Source organism: Ambystoma mexicanum, chromosome 1p (assembly GCF_040938575.1).
Source record: "Ambystoma mexicanum isolate Mex_15411 chromosome 1p, UKY_AmexF1_1, whole genome shotgun sequence".
Lineage (NCBI taxonomy): Eukaryota > Metazoa > Chordata > Amphibia > Caudata > Ambystomatidae > Ambystoma > Ambystoma mexicanum.
This window is the reverse complement of record NC_090921.1, coordinates 254,794,031-254,820,629: the sequence shown is the minus strand read 5'-3', so window position 1 is coordinate 254,820,629 and position 26,599 is coordinate 254,794,031. Positions and strand designations below refer to the sequence as shown.

General features: G+C 42.2%; 1 protein-coding gene across 1 annotated transcript in view; it reads right to left on the bottom strand.

Annotated features, from left to right (window-relative positions):
* LOC138568755 (mucin-3A-like) overlaps positions 1-26,599 on the bottom strand; it is a 95,202-nt gene that overhangs the window by 48,105 nt on the left and 20,498 nt on the right. Inside the window, exon 5 of the mRNA XM_069646541.1 lies at positions 19,056-19,195. Within this exon, the coding sequence (XP_069502642.1) occupies positions 19,056-19,195 (140 nt within the window). The remainder of the gene's footprint in view (positions 1-19,055; positions 19,196-26,599) is intronic.

The window sequence follows — 26,599 nt, the reverse complement described above, 5'->3', positions numbered from 1 at the left end:
AAAGATTTCCCTTACCCCTCCTTATTTTAAATACTCCATTTGTTTAACTAGACATTATTTGTAGACCATAGGTATAGTCATACAACATTTCTCAGTTTACGATACAAGCTCTTAGCCCCTTCGTAACTACCAACGCCCCTTCATCGTAATATATTTTGGACAGCTTTACACCATACATGTTTACCCCATAACTGCTGAACATAAAGACACAACTAGATTTTATAAACAACAGCATTTAGACCATCAAGTTTCATTTGACTTTTATTCACATTAAATAGTTTGGGTTATCAGATGCCGCACTGTGATCCTTTAAGCTACAAATTCTTCAGTATCAGCAATTATTTCATACACAGACCGCTGATCGATGTGCCTAGAGGTGGCTGACAGAAAGTCATAAAGCTCCTGGACAAACAGCCAATGTCCTTTAACGCATCTGAAATGCTGCTGCATGTTGTCCACCTTCAGTCTCAATTAGGGGTCCGTGTGCGGCCTTAAATCGCCAAAACCTCTTTGTAGTGCTTTCGCCAGTAGTTTTCCATTCGAGGGTGGCTGCTGTTGGAGCATATGTTTGCGATATGAAAAAGATTGTTATATTTACGTTTGTGTACTCCGGTGGTGTTTCCAGATAAAACAACATCCTTGGACATAAAGGTCCTCATCACGATTTGGCTGGTATCCCAGCATTAAATGCGCCAGGATACCACCCAACGCTACTAGCGTTACTGCAACTCGTTCTGTAATTCTGCAATTTGTGCCAGATTGTGAGTTGCAGTGGCGCTGTTAATCCCCAGTTATTTATCTGTTCATAGGACTGATTGTCCTATTATTCATAGGACTATGGGCGGAAAGCTGGAGATTTACTTCCAGCTCAAATCTAGAGGTAAATCTCCAACTTGCAGCCCAAGCTCGGGATTGGGCAGAGCAGTAATAGCGCTGCATGTTTGCTGCTCCGCCCAACCCGTGATGAGGCCCAAAGTACTTAGATATTGATATTTTATTTGTATCGCGCTCGTACACAAGTGGTTCAGAGCGCGACAAGGTAAGGGATGGGAACAAAGGAGAACAATACAACAATCTTACTAGGCCCAGTAACATTGAAAACGTGCAAGTGCATGGGAGAGGGAAAGGGGAAAGGACAAGGGAGAGGGGAGGAGAAGTGGAAAGTGCTGAGCAAAGCAATACAAATAAATAATAACAAAATAATAAAAAAGAACCAAACAGTGATAGTGCAGCCAGCAAGTGGCAAGTGCTAGGTATAAGGCAACCAACAGGGTGTGTCTGATAAGTGCAGAAAGAAAAAGGGGAGGGGGGACTGTAGGGTTACAGATACAGGCCCCAGTGAAACAGGCAGTGCGAGTGGGTGGCATGGTGTGCAGGTACCTCTGCCCGAAAGTCAGATTGTACCAGGTGCACAATGCTGAGACAGTACAGATCAGCAGGGGAGAGGAGGAGCGAAGGCAGAAGCAAAGAGGAAGGTCTTGAGGTGCTTCCGGAACTGGAGATGGTTTTCCTCAAGTGTCAGGGTGGCAGGGAGGCTGTTCCAGAGGGAGGCCCCAGCCGAAGACAGAGATCTAACCCCAGCTTGTTTCTTTGAAAAAAGACTGTCCCTAAGGGAGTTATAGGTGGAGGAGCGAAGAGCTCGGGAGGGAAGGTAAAAATGCGTGTTAAGTAAATCCAGAAATAATTGTTGTATACATCCAATGGTGGGTTTCACATTAAATTGATTGCTTTCCATCAGGTGTTCATTTTGTAGTTATTTCCTGCAAATAGGCACTAAAAGCATCTACATTCTCAACCTTCATTGGTCAGGTTATGGGGCCCGAGCACGTTGCTCTACCATACTGTCTTTGATAAACTTTAACTCCCCATTTGCAAACTGTTTCCTCAATGATAATTCTAACACACATTGGGCACCCACGTCTAAACTGCTTCATTTTCAAAAGGGAGTAATTCGCTGATTGTATAGCCCACAATGTTTTCGACATGCTCAGCATACGACATATTTTATGTAGCAAAATAACTGTGCAAGTTATTTCCAAACATTCGTGAGCATCCTGTTGGGGATCATCAATTTTATGTCCAAAGCAAGATCTGTGAAAGTGTTGTTTTAAACACGTTTTCACCACTATGCTATAAAACACTGAATAGCCAGAATATCAATACAGGTCACAGCCGATGTGTCCACATCGTCTTTAACTCTATCATCGACATTAATAAATCACATTCCTTACATAGCGTGTTATGGCGATTCCTCTGGTTTTCAATTTGGTTCGATGAGCACACACAACAAATACAGATAGTGCCTGCTACAGATTGGCTGTCCTCACTGCCATTCACTTGATCTGTTAGAGGCTGTAAACAAAACAGGGAGGCAGGGTTTTAACTATGGTGAGTTCTCACACCCCTACAATACAAAGGCTGTCCAATATCCACTCCACATGAACCCCCGTTTTTTCCTGAACTCCGAGTGGAGCGGGGTCACTCTCCGTCATCATGACTGCTTCATTCTGCAGAACCATAGATTTGTACCCAGCTGTCTTTAGAGCCCACTTCGCCTGCGGATGGTTGCCCTGACTCCACGAACTGTGGCTGCACCAGAACCACGGCGTCATTCCAGGTAGACATTTCCAGATTAACCGTAGTTATGGGTACATCCTCCTGAATGTTTTTAATGAAATCTCCAACAGACTGGCACATAACCGTGACAATGAGTGGCGACTCGCTGGTGACAGAGTGGAGCCATGTTCTCGCAGAGCTCACCGGTTTTGCAGTCCGCCATCAAATCCTGAGCGTCCTCCATATCATCATTCCCCAAAAGACAATAAGGGGTATAGCTATGATTGGAATCACCAGAAATTCTGCGTGCTGTCTTCCCATTGATGTAACGGTAGTGGTTCATAATCGCAGTTTTCTACGCATCCTGCTAAATAGCCCCTAGAAGACAGAATAGTGCAAGTGTTTTCCAGGCCTACCAGAAGCTATATAGCTTGTTGTAAGCCCCTCCACCCAAAGCCATCATAGCCTTAAAATCACCCTTAGACTTATTTATAGCCCATCCGTTGAAGGTCTTATCCAATTTATATCAAACTTATATAAAAATGATATCAAACATTGTTGGGATTACTAGCATTTTATATGCCTGATTAGGCATTAGGGCGAGGTTGCTGGCACACCATTTTTTAGATCCAGATACTAACTCAAATACCTGATGCCGTCACACAGTAAAACGCAGAAGCCGCGTTATAACCTAAGGAAGGGGGGTGTTAAACAAGATGCCGCTCGTAGGGTACGATCTGGAGGTCCTAATCAATCTAAAAGTAACAACATAGAGACTTCACCAGTGCAAAAGGGCATGATACCAGCATTTTTTCTTGCTCAGAAAGTTAATGCAAAATATCCACCGGTGCAGGAGGTGGCGGAATGTTCTCACCTGGATGGGTGCATATCGCAGGGCTCCTTGAACTTTGAGGATATTGATAACAATTCACTACTGGATCTATGCCTATCCATTCAAAAGTCTATGACACCGCCGGTGAAAGTCTTCCAGTGTGTAAAAGAGATCAAGCAATCATATGTGCACAAGTACTACGCGCCGAAGAGAGCTCTGCACCTATAATGCCCTTGGGACGACTATCTGCATCCCCTAATCTAGTGATTGATTCAGAGGGAGCGGTGCAAATTGAGGAATGAATCTCTAGGAAAGCTTCTCTCAATAATCCAGCGATATTTGCCAAACTACAATCATCTATGGCATCAATTCAGTTTGCAATGAAGATTCTACTTAAATTATGCGGGCGCATTCATGAGAACGTTCAACTGACCTCTAATGTAGGAAGGAAGAACTGGTAGGAAATGTATCTTCGCTACCCAATCAGAATCTATCGGTTGCTTCTCCCATCATATAAATTAATTAAGCCAATCCTGATATTTCAGCAATGCATTTTTCGAGGAAACAGCATTGATTGGCAAAAACGTGCTGCCTTATGGAATATTTCCTGTGAAGTGGCCTCATCACTTCCGAATACCATCCCTCCCGGGAAAAAACCAAAAAAGAGCAGAAAATGGCAGTCAGCACAAAAAAACACTTAAGCAAAGGGATTGGTAGCCTAAAAAGCTGGATAATCCCAGATAAAATCAGAGGTATTTCTAATGCTTGTATGGACCATCATGAATCTGATTTGTCACAAAATATGGGGCAGTCGGTGGCTAATTATTCTACTCCCAATAGGGGAACGAAGAGAACAGCACCTAGCGCTCCTGTACACATAGATTCTCCATTAGGAACTGTTCCTCTTCCTAACAGCAATCCCGAAACTAAGAGCTGCATTATAAAAAATGTAAACCAAAAATGTCGAAAGAAATCTGCCTTTCTAGCCCAACTTCTTTCAATTCCTCAATTACGTGTCTTGCTCACTGAGGATTTCGAGTTCTGCAAACCTTTGAAAGGTAACAATCCCAATGGCTCGGCAATCAATTGCAAGTACTTGGCCACAGCGCAAATGCTCAGCAAACACAATGACTCACTGCTGTCAGTAGAGGTGGAGATAGATGTGGATCATGAACAGATGGACTCATTATTACCGATCAAGGTCAGTTGTTTGGGTGACAATTTAAGAAAGCCACTTCTGTCGGCTAAAGGTGCAGTCCAGATGTCAGATATACAGTCCATGTTAAAGTGGCTTGCAGAATCATTAACTACAGTTATACATGAACAATGAGATTGGACGCTGTTGTCCTGGAATACTCTGGGCTTTACCCACTTTCATCTACTGGATCACTGCCCTATATTACTAACCATAAGTTCTTCTTTCTCCAGGAAACATGGTTAACTGTGCCTATCGTAATAGATGGGTATACTATCCACCAATCTTTGGGTATAAAGGGCCCCTTGGGAAGACCCTTTGGGTGGCTTATCACAGGGGTGATCCATTCCTTGAAGTCTAGTAAGATTGTGACTACTCGAGGAGAATGTTTGTAGGCGGTTGAGGTCATAATTTCAGTTAAAGATCAATGAAAGAAATTACTTTTGGTAAATGTGTATAATCCTCCGGGGGCCGTACAGAGAGAACAGCTCCAAGAGGAGCTGCAAGACGTATTTGTCAACTGGGCTGATAGTCTAACTAATAAACAAAGGGGTAACACTCAAAGCACTTTAGATTATATATTTATAAACTGTGAAGTAGCTTCTAAAGTGGAGGATTTGTTTATCAGTCAAGATTTTGGAGTGACCATGAGGCTCTTATTCTTAGCCTTAGTTGCTCTGCTATAGGTCCCTATATTAAATTATTACGTGATTTGGTGACTAACCATTCAGCCAACAGAATAATCTGGTCCGAGAGAAACATTCTTAATGCTAGCAGAGCCATACATCATCTGACTGCCTTAAACTTTAAGATTTTTGAGTAAATGCCTTCAGATGACATTGAGAGGTGGCTAACCTCTTTTTCTGGCTTTCACGCTACATCGAAAGTCAGATTGACATCAAGTGAACACAAGGTAGGGAAAGCGTAAGGATATTTGGCGTGTTACAGCACAGAGTACAGCACTACTACACAGGTAGCAAACAGCACAGAGTACAGCACTACCACACAGGTAGCAAACAGCACAGAGTACAGCACTACCACACAGGTAGCAAACAGCACAGAGTACAGCACTACTGCACAGGTAGCAATTTTTTTTTGCAGCACCACCACAAGGGTGCGGTGCATTGCTATATGTGTTACCAGATTAACAAGAAAAGACAGGCTATTCAGTCAAAAACGATTTTAACATATAAGATGCAAATCTATTCTTACAGTTAAAAGCACACGTGCTCATTTAAAAATGCACACTATTTTTCACCTGAAATGCCTATGGTGCGAGAGACACATTTGAAAATAACAACTAACATAACTTATTACTAACCTGACTAATGAAACATAATCCACTAATAAAAATGTGTCTCCACTGCAGAATTAGGCCTATTCTGAAAGTGAACTTTTAAACGCACATCCATTTTTTTCTGTTCTCTCTGCTGCCCTGTCCACATAAATACAGGAAGCAAATGGGTTCGAAAGAACAGGAAATCAGTTGGTTACAAAGTATTACTATAAAAATGAGCCATTGTGTAGAGAAGGAGGAGATGGCGTGATTAATTCTGATTGGAGCAGCGTCATAGCAAGTATCATGCTAGAGGGAGTGATCAGGTTTTTGCTGGGGGAGTTTGAGGAAGAAGAAAGGCAGTCAAGATTGGGGAGAGCTGAAAGAAGGACCTTTCCACTGTCTGAGGCATTCCTATCTGCAAAAGCTGAGAATTCCAGGCAATGACCCCAGTTTGAGAAGAAAAGTCGTTCGCTTTCACTGGGGTTAATCTTCAAGGGAGCCACATTCAGAAAGAGAACAGCTGAAGAAAACTCTGAACAGATAAGGTAATTACATAAGTGTGGGAGCTGGGTGTGCACGAAAATATGCAGTCAGTGTAGGAAAGGGGATTCCTGTGCGTGCCTTAATCAAATGCTAATGTTGCAATTTGAGTTCTGTTCTCCGCCACTCTCTTTGCAGTGTGTCATAGACAATGCTTTTACTGTACCATTTTATTTATTTCTGTAAAGAATGAGATCGTGTTTAATTGCAACTTTTATAATACAGAAAAATATTTGAAAACAGACGGGTGGTGTATTTACTATTTACCATTACAATGCTGATGATGTGGGGAGATTTTAAACAGTGCAATGGTCATTTTAAGACAGATGTGTGCATGTCGGATTCAGTATGAACAGTTGTGAGTGACTGTAGCATAGCTCGTTGGAGGTACATGAGCCAACGGGAAGAGAGACTCTCTGAACATAGCTCCCTACCGTATATAAGGTAGTGGAAATTACCACAAGATTACCATATATAGCTCTCTGTCGTAAATAAGTCAGTGAGATCGCCCATGGTGGCACACTAACACTAACACTGAAAAATGTGGTATTCCTAAAATGTAGGTCTGAGGTCTCTCTAGTGATTACACGAAAAATCTAAGCAAAGATAAGGGATTCTGGACATTGGGGCCACGAATAAAACAAGGGAATTATGCTCACCAAAATACCACCAACCACGCCTACCACCCACGCATACCAAATATGCATGCCTGGGTGCTGAAATAATGCATGTCCACTGTATTATTGTTGTACAGGGCCCAATCTGAATACGAGGAGTGATTATTGCTAAGTTATTTTTCGGCGGTAATAAAATACCGTCAGGCCCCAAATCTCCACAAAATACCCTACATATTTATGGTGCATTGCAGGCCGGGAAAGTGATCATAGAGTACCTACTGGGCGTGGCAAGCGTGTCTCACACTGCCATTTGCACATTAAAGGGAACCCATTTTATAATAGCAGTGTGCCACTAAAAACGAATTTCAGAATGTCACAAAGGGAAACCACATTCTCAGATCTAGTGCAATATTTAGAGGCAAAGTTATTTGCACATGGGAATTGGTCATCGAATAGCACGTTGGAATGGAGTAACCGCATTCAGGGTGAGGTGCAGAAAGAAAAATTAGACAATATTTTTGCAGAAGGCAGCATAATTCAGGTCTGCCTTACAAGATTATTGAATGCAGCCGATAAAAGTGCAGAGAAAGACTGTTTAATACGGCTATGCGTCAAAATATGGTTTATTTTAAAAAAGTCCCTGCGAATGCAAGAGAATGATACTCAGCTAATTAACAGGTTAAAGACTGAATTAGAGGGGGCAAATAAAAATCAGGAAATGTTGAGAGCAGAATTGGATGTATGCCAAAAAGACATGCAATTAAAATGCAGAGACTTTGATACTCAGTTATCCAAAAGCAAGAAACAATTTGAAGATAGTGAGCAAGAATTGGCACACTTAAAAGCCTTAGTGGATCACATTAGGCAGGATAAAGATGAGGTTGTTTCAGAAATGCAGATTTTACAAAAAGAACATTGTGAAAAAGAAGGTGATCTCCAGAGTGCAGAACAAGAAATGATTAAAATGATCCAAGAAAGAGACAAGAGAAATAAAGAGTTCAATGAATGCCAAATGCAAATGTGCGAAATGCAGGAGGTGATTAATAAAATGAGTGATGAAAATAATTATTTGCAAAATGAAGCAACCAGACTCCTTAAAAAGTGTAAGGACTTAGAACAGCAAATGTGCATTCCCAGGTCCCAGGAGAGGCGGCAGGGTACCACATTCAATGGAGTGGAGGTGAATTCTAGCTCTGCCCAAAGAGCTAGTGCTCCAGTGACTGGGCCGGTGACTGAACTTGGCTGCAGCGCCCTTGGGGGATTTGATACTCCCATTGGGGGCAGCCACCAATATCATACACCTGAAAACAGGATTGAATCACAAAATAGTGCAATTCCATGTATTGCAACAAGTAGCCCCATAAAAATAATGAAATCCATTAAAGCCCTGATCAAACCATTTAAAAAGGGAGGTGAATGCTGCATTGAGGATCACTTAGAAGCGGTGCATGACATTTTTAAAGCACTCCAGATACCTAAGGAACAGTACAGACAATATTTTCATTTAACTTTAGATGCCCCGACGGCCAGCATCATAAGGGGATTAAATGAACAGCAGAATATGACATGGCTGGAGTTTGAAAAAGAAATTAGGCGTCATTTTTCTCCTTTTCAGTCATTGCAGGAGGCAAAGAAAGTCGCGTACACAATTACTGCTGGACCTAATACATCCCCTCGCCAATTTTTACAAGACTTAAAAAGAGCATTCTCTCGCTTTGATGTATCTTTTGACTCAAATTCCAATGAGTTTAAAACTGCATACTTCTATGGGCTACAGAAAGACATCATATCCCAATTGGTCCGTGAATTTGACCGTGACAAGTCCCTTGAATGGATTGTACATCAAAGCACAAAGCTATATGAGGTACTCTATTGTCAGGGTAGAGAAAGTGATAAAATGAAAGATACTAGGCCTAAATCTAAAGAACCCTCAGCCACAGTAATGGAAATCAGGTCAGCCAAAATGTCCCTTGAGTCTGCTCAAAGCCAAGGTAAAAATAATGGGACACCTGAACAAAGGGGTAATCAACAAAGATCGCCATTCCCTGTACCAATGTTCCAATCACATGATCCTAGTAATAGAGAGAGCTACATCAGCCCTAGGTGTCAAGGGGACCGACCCCGGGTAGGATATCGGCCTGATATGGCAGGTATGAACAATAACCAGAGACAAAATCAAGATCAAAGAAATGATGGTCCCTACCAGTCATTGGGGACACAGAGTAGGTTTGATCCCAACACCATGATATATGGTAATCAGGATAGGCCCCGATATGTGGACCGATTTACTGATAATGGAAATCAACATAGGGGCCAGTACCCACAATCTGAGAGACAGGACATGAGGCAAAACGTGAACTACAGTCCACGCCAGTACAATGATTCCCCACCAGGGGACTATAATCAAAGGATGGGTGCAACCCGCTCCCCTCCACAAATGAATCAAGAGTTCAGAAACCATCCCAACCGACATCAATCACCTGAGAGGTATCAGAATAGATCCAATCAGGGGGAAAACAACCAATATCGACCTAGGCCACAGGAAGAGGATCCTAGAGAGATGGAAAGGTTCCAGTGCCTTGAGGCCCAAGTGAAAATGTTAGCTGAGCAAATAGGAAAGCTCTATACAGCGCAAAAACAACCTTCCAAAGAGGGGGCTGATGGCCATAGCAATGACCGGGGGGCTTCCGAAAAGTGACTAAGTACTCATGATAACTGCAGTGCCAAAATGACAGATTGCTCTGATATAATTTTGCATAACGACTCTGAGATGCCTAATGGATTAAAAATGAAAGTACCAGTAAATGAAATTGTGACAGAAAGTGCAAATACTTCTAAAAAAGAGGTACGGTTTAACTTAGAGCTAAATAAAACAGTAAAGATTTGCACAAATGAAAAAGAAACATTAGGAATTCCAAAAGAACAAAGGGACAGATTTAAGAAAAATGACTCATGCATGGGGAATACCAGTGAACAGGGAGTAAGTGGGGATGCTATAGCTCCTTCCCTGGGCAAGCTAAACAATGACCAAACACAGACAGAAAAAGGAAATACTCACAAGGAGAGTACAAGTCAATCACCTGAAGAATTCTTTGAGCCACATATTTTTGAAGAGGCTGAAAGGGCTGGTATTACACTAAATGATCGCAAATGCACAGAATTAAAAAATGACAAATTGCTGAATGATGTTGTTACACATGTTCAGTTGGAGGATTGTAATGTGGTCTCTGATGTTACCCAGATGGATGGGCGAACAGTGGCCACACTCCAAAAAACCTCTGAACATGGAGAAATGAATAAAATATCTCGCACAGAAATGGGTAAAAAGGAGGGAAAAATGTCTTTTCATTTACCAATGTGCTTAGCCAAAAGTGAAAAAGACCTGAGAAAGGTGAGCCCTGAAATCAGTAAGAATTCACATTTCTTATGTGTATTAGAGGAAGTTGAGGACAGATATTATGCACCCATCACTGTAGAAGAAAAATGCCACACCTTTGCTATGATTGACACTGGCGCACAGGCCACAATTATGTCCAAGGAGCTGGTAAAGAGTATCAATGAAGGGAGACCTCCACAGAGTCAGATCACAGTGAAGGAAAATCAAGGCCCAGTGCATAACTTTAATGGGGAGGAGGTGCCCATCATAGGTGTAACTGAGGTTGACATAAAAATAGGAAAGCACAGAATGAAACAAGAGGTATTGATCACATCTATTTGTGAAATTCCATTTCTGATGGGGACAGATTGCCTGAAAAGATTGTCTCCTCTCATAGATGGGGTGAATGGAGTGCTGTGGTCTTTAACCAAAAAACCATTGAGGCCTAAGAAACTAAAATCACAAAACAGCAATATAAATGAATGTCACACCGTTGCCAAAACAAATGATGCTGTGGAGGTATATCTCCAGAATAGCTGCATACCTAGTGTCACTGTCATATTAATGTGTGAAGACAAAATGCAGAGCGACAATGAAAAACTACCTGTACAAATATACTTGGACCCAAGGAAAGATTGGCAGACTGCCATAGATGAGCACACATTATGTTTTTATCTAAAAGAGAAAACGTGCAAACAGAATATTGCTCCTAAAACAGATTCAGAAAAACACATTACCACTCTAGCAGAAATACACATGGAAGATGAGCAACCATGGGTTCATGTTGGTATAAATGATTATCTTAAAACAATAAAAGCCACTTTAGCGCTTGAACATGAAAGGAGTTTCATTAATGAGAAATTGTTGCAAAAAATAATGGAAAGGGGAATAAATCCCGAAATTTAGGATTAAAAACCAATATGTTTCTGGGTTGGACAGTCCAGACTTTGAAAACCGAATTGCAGGCAGATGCATGCTTAAAATTAGCATTGGGCAGAAAACAATTTACCATAATGTCTGGATAGTGAGTGGAGCACAAAATGAATTTTACATGGGAAATGACATCATGCACAGAATGTGTATGGTGTTAGATTGCCTTAATCAAAAAATATGGTCACGCCTAGGTGGTCCGGCACCTGAATTTGAAGACAAAAGAAGGGCTTATCATTGTGCACAACTGGTTCCTTATGCAGTCGAATTACAAATGAGGAAAAATACTATTATTCCTGCATTTACAAAACAGTTTGCAATAACACTGAAATGCAAAAATGGACAGCAGATGAAAGGCTCTGATGCATTTGTATGCCTGAATGAATCCATAAAACAGCAAGGCCTGGATTATGAATACATTCCATTGGTAGACATTGGTGAGGGATCTGTAAAAATCATGGTAAATAATAAAGGTTGTCAGGATATTCATTTAGAGGAAAACTCCCCATTAGGAATGGCTATACAAAAATCACATTATACGGCAGATTTAAATAACATGGTGATTGGGAATATTCCTGAAAAATATGTAGATGCCAAGGGCGAGTTGCCAGAACACCTGGACTCTCAGCCCAAAGGTATATTTAAAATTCATTCTGTGTATCCTTATGATTCAAATGAGACAGTGTGCTGCCATCAAGAGGATTGCATAATATTTAATTTAAATGAAAATGAAATAGGAAATCAGCCCATTGAAGTGGAAACTGATATGCCAAAATATTTAAAAGTGGCAGCTCTACAAAAAAACAGCAGCCACATTGCTGGTGAACCATGTGTTCTCAAGGTTTGGGTTGCCACAAAGAATTGAGTCAGACAGAGGAAGTCATTTCACAAGTACTCTAATGAGTAAGGTATGGCAAATACTAGGTGTGAAAAGGAAACTACATATCGCATATCGGGCGGCGTCTTCAGGTACAGTTGAAAGAAGCAATAGGTCTGTTGTGGATATTTTAAAGAAATTTGTGGCAGAAGCAGTTTCCAGCTGGGATTTGCGTTTACCATTGGTTTTGATGGCAATCAGGTCGACTCCTGCCAAAGCAACAGGTGTTAGCCCCCATGAGGTCTTAACAGGTAGGAAAATGGTGTTACCACAACACCTACTATACAGAACACATGAGCAAACCCTTGTGAGTGCATCCACAGTTCATGAATATATTGATGAACTGAGGAGGCATTTGCAACATGCATTTGCTTTTGTGCAGAGAAATCTGGAAAGAGCTGCTGACAGTGCAAAGTCATATTATGATAAAAATACATCAGTAAAGGAATACAGTGTAGGGGATCAGGTGTACAAGTTTCATTTTGGAAAAAGTAAACAGAAAAATTCTAAATTTCTAGCGGCCTGGCAGGGGCCATTTCGAATTATAGATAAGGTCTCTCCTGTAGTGTATAAAATTTTGAAAAATGAAGGTGAAACAGCAATAGAGCAGTTTGTCCATGTAAATCAAATCAAACCATGCCATCCCAGACATGAGATCAGGCAGCTTGAGCATGTAGAGACAGATAAAGTCCCTTGAACAAAGAAAAGAGAAAATAAATGTGTGTAATCAGGAGGCAGTGACAAAGAAGTTAAAAAAAAAAGTTGATTGTTATGATGGTACATAAACATTGTAATATATGTAAAAATATATAATATAAATAAATAAATAAATAAATAAATAAATAAATAAATGCACATATAATGGAAGCTCATTGTTGGTGAGCAGAGAGAAAGCGTGTTAAATATTGAATATCTGCTTGTTTTCTTTTAACTTGTGTTTAATTTCAGAAAAAAAAAAAAAAAAATGAAATATTTTTGCCAAGCATGTTTTATTTTTGGCAAAAGGATGAAGTTAGTATTACGATATGTACTTAATTTGTTATTTTCTATTTTGATTTAGACAATTAACATTATTTGGTCGGAGGTTCCGAGATCAGAGCCCACGGGAGAGACGATGGAGTCCTGGAGTCCCCTGGATGAAGACCAAAAGATGCCTGCCTCCAGGTGGAGGTGAAGACAAGATAACCAGAATGCTGAAAAAGATGACTCCTATGGACCAAAGATTGCCAAGATGAAAGTGTACTCGAATGAACCAAATAACATCGCTGGTCGGGACATATCAGAGACAGACAAGAGTGCTGACATATGGAGTTCCACGTATTTATTATTTTAATTATTTATTTTAATTTGTTATATTAATTATTTGTTTTAGTTAGTTGTTTTATTTCTTTGTTTTTAATTGACTTGGAAAATCTAAACTTAAAGTAATGCCACTTCAACTGAGAAGGCAAATGTGGAATATTTTGTAAACTAATGAACTCAGATGAATACTGTGTTGATTGCAAATTTTTCATTGATGCACATGAATATTCATTTTGTTGGATTGCTATATTGTAAAAAAAAAAAAAGAGAGAACAAATTGTTTTTAGGAATTGGCTTGGATTATAGCCAAGTTCTAAAAACAAAAGGAGGGTATGTAAGGATATTTGGCGTGTTACAGCACAGAGTACAGCACTACTACACAGGTAGCAAACAGCACAGAGTACAGCACTACCACACAGGTAGCAAACAGCACAGAGTACAGCACTACCACACAGGTAGCAAACAGCACAGAGTACAGCACTACTGCACAGGTAGCAATTTTTTTTGCAGCACCACCACAAGGGTGCGGTGCATTGCTATATGTGTTACCAGATTAACAAGAAAAGACAGGCTATTCAGTCAAAAACGATTTTAACATATAAGATGCAAATCTATTCTTACAGTTAAAAGCACACGTGCTCATTTAAAAATGCACACTATTTTTCACCTGAAATGCCTATGGTGCGAGAGACACATTTGAAAATAACAACTAACATAACTTATTACTAACCTGACTAATGAAACATAATCCACTAATAAAAATGTGTCTCCACTGCAGAATTAGGCCTATTCTGAAAGTGAACTTTTAAACGCACATCCATTTTTTTTTCTGTTCTCTCTGCTGCCCTGTCCACATAAATACAGGAAGCAAATGGGCTCGAAAGAACAGGAAATCAGTTGGTTACAAAGTATTACTATAAAAATGAGCCATTGTGTAGAGAAGGAGGAGATGGCGTGATTAATTCTGATTGGAGCAGCGTCATAGCAAGTATCATGCTAGAGGGAGTGATCAGGTTTTTGCTGGGGGAGTTTGAGGAAGAAGAAAGGCAGTCAAGATTGGGGAGAGCTGAAAGAAGGACATTTCCACTGGCTGAGGCATTCCTATCTGCAAAAGCTGAGAATTCCAGGCAATGACCCCAGTTTGAGAAGAAAAGTCGTTCGCTTTCACTGGGGTTAATCTTCAAGGGAGCCACATTCAGAAAGAGAACAGCTGAAGAAAACTCTGAACAGATAAGGTAATTACATAAGTGTGGGAGCTGGGTGTGCACGGAAATATGCAGTCAGTGTAGGAAAGGGGATTCCTGTGCGTGCCTTAATCAAATGCTAATGTTGTAATTTGAGTTCTGTTCTCCGCCACTCTCTTTGCAGTGTGCCATAGACAATGCTTTTACTGTACCATTTTATTTATTTCTGTAAAGAATGAGATCGTGTTTAATTGCAACTTTTATAATACAGAAAAATATTTGAAAACAGACGGGTGGTGTATTTACTATTTACCATTACAATGCTGATGATGTGGGGAGATTTTAAACAGTGCAATGGTCATTTTAAGACAGATGTGTGCATGTCAGATTCAGTATGAACAGTTGTGAGTGACTGTAGCATAGCTCGTTGGAGGTACATGAGCCAACGGGAAGAGAGACTCTCTGAACATAGCTCCCTACCGTATATAAGGTAGTGGAAATTACCACAGGATTACCATATATAGCTCTCTGTCGTAAATAAGTCAGTGAGATCGCCCATGGTGGCACACTAACACTAACACTGAAAAATGTGGTATTCCTAAAATGTAGGTCTGAGGTCTCTCTAGTGATTACACGAAAAATCTAAGCAAAGATAAGGGATTCTGGACATTGGGGCCACGAATAAAACAAGGGAATTATGCTCACCAAAATACCACCAACCACGCCTACCACCCACGCATACCAAATATGCATGCCTGGGTGCTGAAATAATGCATGTCCACTGTATTATTGTTGTACAGGGCCCAATCTGAATACGAGGAGTGATTATTGCTAAGTTATTTTTCGGCGGTAATAAAATACCATCAGGCCCCAAATCTCCACAAAATACCCTACAAAAGTTTATGACAAAACAATCAGGGAGGCTAAACATAAATCAAGGGGTGATCTCCAGAAAGCAGAGTCAACAACTCGCTCGTATGCGTCCTTCTCTCAGGAATCAAGAAAGCTAAAAAATCAGTATCATAAAGGGCTTAAACAGTGGAGACTCTCTGGCAAAGATACCCTATGGCAGCAGATGGTAATGACACTTTGTAGTGGCAATTCCCATAGTATCTGGTCTCTACTGGGAGAGGCAAAGGGAAGTCGGGAGCAGGCCCATTAGTGCGCACACATGGACGTCATTTCTGATTAAACATAAGATCCCTGAGCTTTCCCACGGATCCACTTTGATTGACCTTAAGCCTGCCTGCTCTCCTTTCATAGTAAAGGCTGACGATTTAGCAAGGAAAATTAAGAATCTTAAATCCTCTGGGGCCCCCAAGCCGATTGTGTTGGAAAATGTGGTCCTTAAGAACAACCCCTGTTTTGGTCCTATTTACTTAACATTCTTTTTGACAAAGTGCTCTTAGAGGGGAATATTCCCAGTTCAAGGCAAACAGCAATCCTAGTTCCGGTGCTAAAAAAAAGCCAATAAATCAGAGCCTGGGAATTGTTGGCTCCTCTCCATGTTGGATTGCTCTGGGAAACCCTTTACCTCACTACTCCTGCATGAACTACAGGTTTGGGTGGACAAGGGGGGGGCATACTTGACAGATTCCAGTATGGATTTCGGGGGTAATGGCCCAAAATGTCGCCCTCATAATTGCGACAGCCGAAATATCCGACTTTTTAATTACTTTTTAACACCCCCTTTACACCACATATATATATATGTGGGGGGGTTCTGGGATATTATAGTAATATGGGAGGCTGTGGGGGGGTCTTCCTCGCACATCTATGTGGTGTAAAGAGGAATACTGTCTTACCTAAAACTGTTGCATAAGAACACCACAGTGTGCCTAAGACCTGATGCACAGGGAACTATGACGGAATCCATCCGTTAGAATTGCGGGGTAAAACAGGGATGTCAAACGGCACCTTTGTTGTACAAACTATTTGCATCAGACCAGAATTGTCCCCACATAAATTGGCCTCATGCATTGCACAGTACTGGCTTATGCCGACGATTTAGTGATCCTGGATCACACGTTTAATGGCATAGAGATTGGCTGAGGCACTGTGGGCTTATGCAGACACCAATGATTTGATTATCAATGGGGCTAAAACCCTACTGATGCTATTTCTGGTAAAATAATTCCTGGGACTCGCCTTTATATTCAGGCCGCTGAAATTACACCCTGTAATGTAAATAACTAGGTGGTGAATTTGATTCCTGTGGAGACTATAGCACTTGCATTCAGATGCGTATGAGGAAGGCAGCGCAGTTGACACACACTAGTGCATTCATCAGGCAACATCCAATCAGGCTCACAAGCATTCAGGCCATTCATCCGAAACAGTGAATGTGTATTGGAGGCAACACCGAACCTTTCAGAATACACACTGCATTCATTCCAGTTTCAGTCAGGCTCGCTCAAGCAGACAACAGGCATTGTGGCGCACAACCAAAACCAGACACCCACAACACAGAATGTGATTTGACTCCTCTTTCCATTCATACAGGTCCCACTGCAAGTGTGTACCCACAACAAGCAGTCCCTGGGAACGCCCAGCCAATCTGGCTTGGGCAGCCGCAAAGCCATATATGGTCCTTCCACCCAACAGCCATTCAGGGGAAGGGAATAGAGTTAGGGCTTCTCCTGACTTTCAGAAACATGGGGTAAAGGCAAAGGAAACCAAGAGACTACAGTGGCCATCTTGCCTTTGTGTAGCAATCCATTCATTTCTATGGCAGGGCCTGGGTATCCCAACAATGGAAGATATCAGAGCCACTGTCAAGTCTGCATTTAGCTGCCACCAGCCCATACCCTGCTCTGTGGGGAACACACTGGTGCCCAAAAACATACACTTCGGGTACTAACGTGTAGCCCTACCCATGTCTGCCATAGTGCTGTCCCATGGGTATTGTTCACTAAAAGGAAACGATGAAGAGCTGCATTGCCAGGGGTCCAATCTAGACTCCTGTGCAGAAAACAAACAGAAAACACATATAGGGAAGAGGTAGCACAAAGACGAGGAGACTCTGTTCCTCCAAAAGCATTTCCAGCATCACACTCAATGACTCAAGACATAAAATATATGACCCTGAAGATATATTTTAGTGGCCACTTCTCAACTCATGGGCATGGAAAAATTCCTTATCTAACGCCACATGCAGAATCCCTGGTTCTCCAGTGTGAGTCCTCTTTTCTTCCAAACATTGTGTCAAAGTTAAATCAATCACTCAAATTGTTACCAAAAACCGTCCTTTCCTTAAAAGGCACCATGGCACAATCTTGACAAGAGGGTGTTGCATACATACCTGGACAGAACAAACCCCTTCAGGAAATCAGAAAGGTTATTTGTCACCCTTGGTTACTCAGTTGCTGGGAGAAAAGCATCTATCCTGTTCAATCAGCAGACTGATTAGAACAACCATCTCCATGGGATACGCAGAAGTGGGCATTCCTCTACCGGCTGAACCCCAAGGGAGATCAACAAAGTGAAATGGCAACCCAATGGCCAGATGCAGGACAAATGTAGGCAAAAACCTGGCCTGATCCAAACCCGTTCACAAAATACCACCATCTCAACTTGGACTGCTGCGGGACTAGCACCTTTGGCGCGAGAGTAGTAGGGGCTGGCATTCACCAAAAAAGGGTGAAGGTTATGATGTTTCTGGGTATAAGAAAGTGGTGATGGGGAGTGCATGCAGCATGCGTAGTACTTGTAGCTTCTCATAGGCACCTCCATCGCTCTCTTTGGTATTCCCCAAAGACAAGTACTTGGAAAAGGAAGAGAAACGTGGAGGCAATGTTTTGATTACTAAACAGTAATCTTGATTAATCCTACTCCTTCTCTACCACATCACAGTACTTATGAGCTGCAGCACCATCCCCATCTCTGATGGATGGGCTAATGGTAAGCACGGTTAAACATAACTGATGCATGCTGGGATACTAGAGGTATTATACTCTCAGGGGAAAGGGGCGGAAACAAAAAAGTAAAATAAAAATGGGTTCCTGTCATGGAGGGTGATGTCTCAAAATGAAGTACAGTGACGAAACAGAGAAGGGCTGGGTGTAATACCAACAAAGATTGAGGCTTGCATATGACGCAGTACATGCTTGTATAAATGCAAGGATGGCAACACAAAGAACACTGAAAGATGTGTAATATCCACCAGACACAAGCTATAGAAGCAGGATGTATTCAAATGTAAATTTCACCTAATGATGGTAGTGCACAATTTCACAAAATCTTACAGATTCAGTTTGTCAGACACATTGCCACTTTTGTTTAAACCTCACTGACATAAGCTATATAAGCTGTATTGGATACTATATCTGCCCCCACAATTGCAAGCCATGCCATTCCTTGGAACCTACCTGGGCCAGCGGGGCCATTGGAATAATTTTTATTGTGAAGAATTCCCTGGACCTGTTTCACGGCAGTGCTGTATTCCTCCGTGTAGTTGGTGAAGTTCACACTGAGTATGACTTTGTGGTTCACGATGATGCTGCCTTTCCTATGATCAGAGAAGGAGAAGCAGAGAACATGTCATCTACCAAGAAATATGGGAGGCACACTCAGCACACAAGCGGGGGCAGACCGTGAGAATGGAATGCGTTAAGATCTCACGAAAAGCACTTCTGTCAAATGTTTTTCAAACATTGGGACCTTTGCCCTGCAAGGGAGAGTGGCAATTAGCATGGACAGCACAAATCCAGGATATATCTTTTAACTCAGATTTCCTAATGAGCACAGACTTCAGAAATCGACATCAGATTTGTACATTACCCTTCGATTTTGGAAATTACCCGCTGACTTTCTATGAAATGTCTCTGTTTACCTGTCCTCCCATGCCGAGAGAAAGCATGATAACGGAGCAGGAATGACTGGGCCTATGTGGTGAGGCTGCAAACATAGACTAGCAGCAAGGATGGCAGTGACTGAAACACTCATTTATTGCCATTATTTTCACTGTATATTTGGAATGTAATTGAATTGACCATGTATGTCACCGTCTCCTAATGAGGCGGTGGACACAATGTGTTTATCTTCCTGTGGATGATGAAGTAAAGGGGGGCTTCTGTGCCAGGCCAGGGCATTCAGAGACTATTCTTCTGCCATGGATGGGTACACATCAGGTCTAACCTGGCAGGCTGACAGGCACCCGCTCTCAGACCTTGACGGATACACCGGATCCATTCATATATAGTGCCGGTGCATCCGTCCTCCCCATTCCCATTGAGTCCAATGGGACTCGAATAGGGTGTAATCCATTCCGGCGCCCGGTAATGGGAATTACCAGGACCGCCGGGGCTGTATTGGCCCAATGCCTGTGGTTTTGAGTACTTCAACAGCTTCCAGCTATCATCCTCTAATTTCACCAAAAGAATGAGTGAAGCACCAGATTAGAAATACAGTTTGGCCTCTGTTTCACTCAACAAAACCTAGAGAGCTGCAGCTTGTATATCCCCTGTTTCGCCAAAGTGGCTGGTGGTGAAAAGCGGGTGGAAATCACATCAATACTGGGCGAGGCACACCTTACTTCCAGGCTATGGGGTTGCAATACCAACCTCTGTTTCTTCTATGAACTATTTGCTGGTGCTTTAAAATCAGAACCATTATGTGCCTTTTCGGCCAAGACACCCACACCCCATCATCCAGACTGCACCATTTTTCTAGGCCGTCCATCACACTCCGCCTTGGAAGAGCCCTTAATCTTAATAACAGAGTTCAAAATGTAAAGTTACATGCCCTCTTTTATACTATACCAACTGTTTAAATTTGTTCCAGCCATTAACTAGGAGTTGAATGAGGTTTTATTTCGACCAATCTGCTCAAAGTACTGTGTGCGGTCAAAGACGTAGGGAGCAGCGCGCAAATCACAAAGAAGAAGCTGATTCATCTGATGTCTTTCATTGAGGGCACATAACAAAAGCTGTGCCATAGAGCTCGCGGCCACGCTGGGCCATCAACAAAGCCATGTCCACAGCCGTTATTGACTCGTCCCATGACTTTTACGGAGGGAACATTAAAATGGTGTGCCATGTGCAACGGAGCACATCAAAGCCGCGCATGGGATACTTTCTACATTTTCTAGCACAGAAAATTTGCAGTATTGCGTACTTCGGTATTTTTTATTCTACATTTTAGGATGATACCGTTTTACACAGAGCACACATCAAAACAAGGAAATGAAACACAGAGGGGACAGCAGTAATGACTGCTGTCGAAAGTATTTCCATCAGTGTAAAAAAACAAGTCAGATGCCTGTTATTCAAAGATGGCCGCTAGATTCTGTTTGTTTCCAGAGAGCTTCCTCAAAGACAGTCATCCAAGATGGCTGCCTCCATGGAAGAGCTCAAAGAGTTCCGAGATGGGCAGGAATGGGCGGGATTTGCCACAGGGAATAGCATGGCTATTGGCAGGGAATGGGAGGGATTCAACAGCATAACAACGCTGTATCCCTCATCAAATGTCATCTCCATCGGAAAAGCATTACAGACCCTGATTCAAAGCCCCTATTTGAAGCTCTTATATTAAAGCTGTTATGTTAGTGACAATAGATATGGCGCCACCTAATAGCCCAAACTAAAAATGGTAATGAGCTACCTTCAGACATTTTGCGTGCATGGAGCAAATTAACATGTAAGGGCTGCCTTCCAGTTCTCCCCAAAGAATGTTTAGGGACATAAGTGTCAAATTAGCAGTAAATGATGCAATTTAAAGCACATTGGGCCAGTAACATTGCACATTCGAATAGTACCTACCAGAATGGGAATTCATCAGTTGTGATGTGGTGTGTAGTAGGCATGCCCAGCTGCACTGTACCATACCCCCATGAACAATTCAGTGATGCTACAGTTGGAGTGTCTTTAAGGTGCCAATGGTCAGTCAGAAGAAAGGTCCTGGGCAACGGCCTGGAAACTGTGGGCACTGAATCTATGCCATGGCATTGTGTGACATGACATTGCATCACTTAAGACTAACATCACATAAGCTGGCATGATTAGGCATAAAAGCTGGAGAAAGAACGTTATGCAAATATGAAAAAATGCAACCAACTGGGATGCTCCAAAGTGAGAAAGGTTGGACCCGCTGTTTATGGGGTGATCTGTTGGGCAAAGTATTGTAGCAATAACTATCTCATAATAATTCTACCTCCCACCCTCACTGACAACACATCTAGAGGCACACAGTTTACACAATGAAATATACACCACATGAAGACATGGATCAACACTGAATTCCCCTTAAAACCTCACTATCCCAAAACAGATGCAACAATACAACTCTTCACACCACACTGATAGACACCACAGAAAACCCAAACTAATAATGGACATTGGCAGCCTGGAGCACACTTAAAAATTGCTCCAGACAGCTCCCCAAATATCCAAAACATACCCACCATATAGGCAAACCAATTTTTGCAGGTGATCTTATTACATAAATTCGTAAAGCATGTTACAAAGTTCCAACGTTTTGTTATGCATGCTAGGAACATGTGCCTATCCACATAAAGGCAAATACTGTTTTGCCTGGCTGGTAGACATCATGAATACAAAAACGAATCTATAAAAGCGAGATTTTCATGTTATGTTCTTGATTGGTCTTTTCTGGAGCTGTGTGGGGTCTTTCAAGTGGAAATGTCGCATTACGGTTCCAATTAGGCTGTTAAGGTGCTGGTTGCACATCCCCAAACGCTGTTTATCATCTGCATTTGGTCCTGTTCATGACAACTCTGAAGATGAGCACGTTGTTGCGTCTTGCTTTTCCCTGCCCCCTGCTCTGTATGCATGGAATTCTAGAATTCACTTACTCTAACACTGCCTGTTGGTCACTAGTCCTCTGCCACTGAGAACAATCATGCTCCAAGAATAAGGGAAATACTTTGAAGGGATTGGGACTTCTGCCTAGAAAAGAAATCAAGTGTTTTAGTTACTTGAAAAGAGTTGGTTGGTAACTGTAATTCTGAGTGAACAGTTACAAAAGTTCTTGCTGATCTTGAATGTGTGATGCAGTATTCTTAAAAGTATGGTTAACATCTTTTCTTCCTTAGCCACTGTTTTGCCAGTCTAATGGAAAGTAGATGTGAAGGTATTTTACTCTCCTGTGATTAGGTTTTGCCTCTTTACAAAAGTAATGTGTTGATTTCACCAGATTATTCCTGTAGGGTAATTGTATGAGTGTCCTCCAACTGTTGGTATCACCAGGTTAGTCCTGTTAGGATAGCTGTATGAGTGTCCCCCTACTGGGTCTTGCTTCCCCTGACTTGCTGCTAGCCTGTCCTTAATAAGTCTATATTAGGTTGTTGCCTACCTAGAATAACTATTCAGTAAAGTGTGACATTGGGCCTCATTACGACCCAGGCGGTAAGTTACCGCCTGGGCCGTGACTTTACCACCATGGCGTAAACTATGTTTACGCCATGGTGGTTGGCGGACTTACCGCCCCATTCCGACCTTGGCGGGGCGGTAAGTCCCCAATCCCCATTTACCCTTCCCCATTCCCATTTTTGCCCCATAGGGCATAATGGGAGTGGGGAAGGCGTTAATTACGCCACCGTAAATTACGGTGGCTTAATTAACTCCATGGTCCCTTAGCGCCATGGATTTTAACACCTGCTAAAAGCAGGTGTTAAATCTGCCATGGCGCTAAGGGACCTCATACTCAGGAGGTAAGGGTCGGCGCTGTTTACGCTGCCGTAAACCCCTTACCGCCTGGGTCGTAATGAGGCCCATTGTGTTTTACTTTCCCCTTCATTGTGAAGTTAAAGTATGTGGGTTTTACTTACCTTGTGTTAGCTGTGTGCCATCCAAAACAGGTTGCCAGAGTTATTGCTTACCTCAATCTGGGGTTCCCTGATTTCAAAAGCATCTGTAATTGTATTTTACATCCTTAGGTTTTACTCACCTGTTATAACTGTGTGTTATGACAAAGGTAGGTATAGGTTTTTACTGCGCCTAAGATAAGTGTTTCACTATTTACCAAAAGTATATTGTCTAGTTGACTGTTTATGTGATTTGTTCCAAGAGCCACTGTACAACTGGAAGGGCCTATTGCCCTTGTATTACTGAATGTAATCTGAAAGTAACCATTGGTCTATTACTCCCAAAGAATAGGCTTGACCTATACTAAATGTGTATAACAAGGTTGTGACTTTCCTAGAACTACCGTTAGGTGTTCCAAATAAGGTCTATACTTGAGTCTGTGGATTTCAAGTATAGTGTTGTGCTTTTATACTGTGATTTCTTATAATGTTTTAGTACTTACTTACCCCCTAGATTTATCTGGGCCTACCTGTATTTAAATAAATCCTTTATTTTTACAATACACAGTGTTTCAGTGTTTCTTTGGGTAATTTGTATTACAATTTCTCTTGTGCTGTGTCTACTGCCCTCTCTCCCTCCTAAAATAAGCCTGGCTGCTCTGTCTACGCTACCATATACTCATGTTGTACAGCCATATACTAAGAGGGGTGTCTTGTAATGCCTCAGTTGAATGGTTTTGCTAAGCCCTTAGTTGGACTTCAGAAAGTCGTCCTAACATGCATCAACCTATCCACCCACCCGCCCAGCTAAGAGGAAGAGGGAGTGAACAGAATGGGGAAGGAGGAAGGAAACAAATGCTATTGTTACATGGGCAGTGTGCAAGCGGCCAGTATAACTAGAAATACAGAGAAACCAAGCTTTGTGAGAAATGAGGGTGGTGGGTTCGCCCCTCCATGGTGAGGGCCCCCATGAGGCCAATTGGCAAGGGTGCACTAATAACATGAATGCTTGTTTACTTCAACCCAGAATGAACGGCGCTCCTTCCAGCCCAGGACAACCCACAAGGGTAGCACAGTTCTCTCAGACATATGGCTGGGGAGTTTTGGCTAAGTGTGGATTTGTAATCGTTTGCTGTGAATATAATGTAGGGGAGGCATGGTATCAGAAGTACGACACTGACACACAAGGTACAATTTATAAAACCTTTATTAAGGTTTCTGGGTTTGGAAAAACTTCTACTATGCCCTATAACTGGGATTGGGGCGTTCCTCTATCATCAAGTAATAAATAAAACAGTCTTAGTTGAGTCTGTCAAATCAAAATGGCCTATACTTACAAAACCTAATGCCTGCCCTATCTCTTGTACAAAAAGTGCGTAAAGTAGATTTTGTAAAGGAAAATCAATGTTCAAATATAAAGAATAAATGTGGCTGAATCAGCTCTCCTCCCCAGGGAGTAAGGTGGTCCCCGTAGGCAGGATGACACACTTTGGCTTGGGTTCTTAACACAAAAACAGTTCAAAACGTGGATCGAGGCCCATCCTGTCTTCCACGTTAAAGTCTCTCTTTCCAGTCTTCCAAACAACATTCAACAAAAAGTTCATGCCGGTTACCCTCTGTCGGGCTCAGACCTCAAAACAAAAGTTCATGTCGGTCCACCTCAGTCAGGCTCAGCCCTTTCACAACAAAAGTTCAAGAATACCTGCAGCGGGCTCCCTTCCCCAAACTTATTTCATGTCCTTTAGGGGTTCTCTGCCCCAAACTTATTACACTTTGGGTCTCCCTCAGTCGGGCTCAGACTGTTTCGGCAAGTCAAAGACTTTTGAATGTGCGTGACTTTCTCTACAGACTTCCGCAGGACTACTTCGACTCAAATTTCAACGTTCAGCTTTTTACTCTCCCCTTCTCTCTGGGTTAATTTTGATCACTTTGCTTTTACAGTTCATTCACTTTATCGCTACAAACAATTCAATGTTCACAGAAACTTATGAGAGGGCTTTTCCCTCTCCCAGGACCACTTTGTTACTCAGTATTGCTGGTTTCACAGCTATTCTTACTTCGAAGTTCATTCACAGGTTTGCCTTTCTTCGTGTCTCATTCACACATGTGCAGCCTTCACTTCTGATATAATGTTGCAACTTCAATCTTTCCTTAACACATACTGGTCTCTCAGGTCGCTTGCCAACTCTACGGCTGTGTGTGTTTCTTTCTTGTCTTTACAGTTTTCCAATTCATGAGTCAAGGTTAGTACCACAGGCTTGGCCTCACTTCCCCAACTCTGCCGTTCACTCGCGGGGGTTGCTGGTGTCTTTGAAACACAATGCAGTCTTCTGCTTTGGAATTTGGCCATCTGAATGTGTCTTTCGCAGCCTTTCGGAAGCAACAACCTCCTGTAGGGAACTCCTGGGGTTCTCGACCTGTAGCTCTCGTCCCTTGGTCCATCGCTCTGCTCCAGTAGGTTTGTCTTCGCACCAGAAGTTCTGCTGTTCTGCTCTTACTCGTGTTCCAACTTGCTCTGAGTGTGTGTCTATGTACCGTACTTTATCGGTGTGAGGAGAGCTAACTGGTATCAGATGTATGCACTTAAAGTCAAGTGCCTGACTTTGCCTGACCTGATTAGCGGGACATGTCCAGTGCAATGTGTAAGAGTTTTTGTCTTCAGTCTACCTCTTTCTGTGTTTGTGTAGAAAGGGGGGTGGTAGGGTCAGGACATCAGAGAATGCTAAAAAATAGGATTGGGTTAGGTGTACAAAAAAGGGGGGGAATACTGTGTCTCACCATTGGCTGCCTCACCCGCTCTCCCTGAAGACCACTCACCCAGGTGATCCTCCTGCACTGGTCCACCCCCGGGAACTGAACCCAAAAGCGATGGCCCTGTCCTGGCCACCTGGATGACAAGTTCCTGAGGACTAGCGGGTGAGAGACCCTTTGGTTTCTCACAATAAGCATGAAAGTACAATGCAGAAGTAGTGTTTGCAGTGTGAGAAATGGAATACTGTGGCCATGTAAGCCACAAAAAGAACTGTCCCTGCTTAAAAAAATAAGGTAACAAGGAAAAGCAGGTCGCAGGGATATGTGTTTGCTAATGTATGTTGGTGGGGGCGCAAGGAAGTGGCCTAGTGCCACGGTTATGGATATCTGTGCAGCATA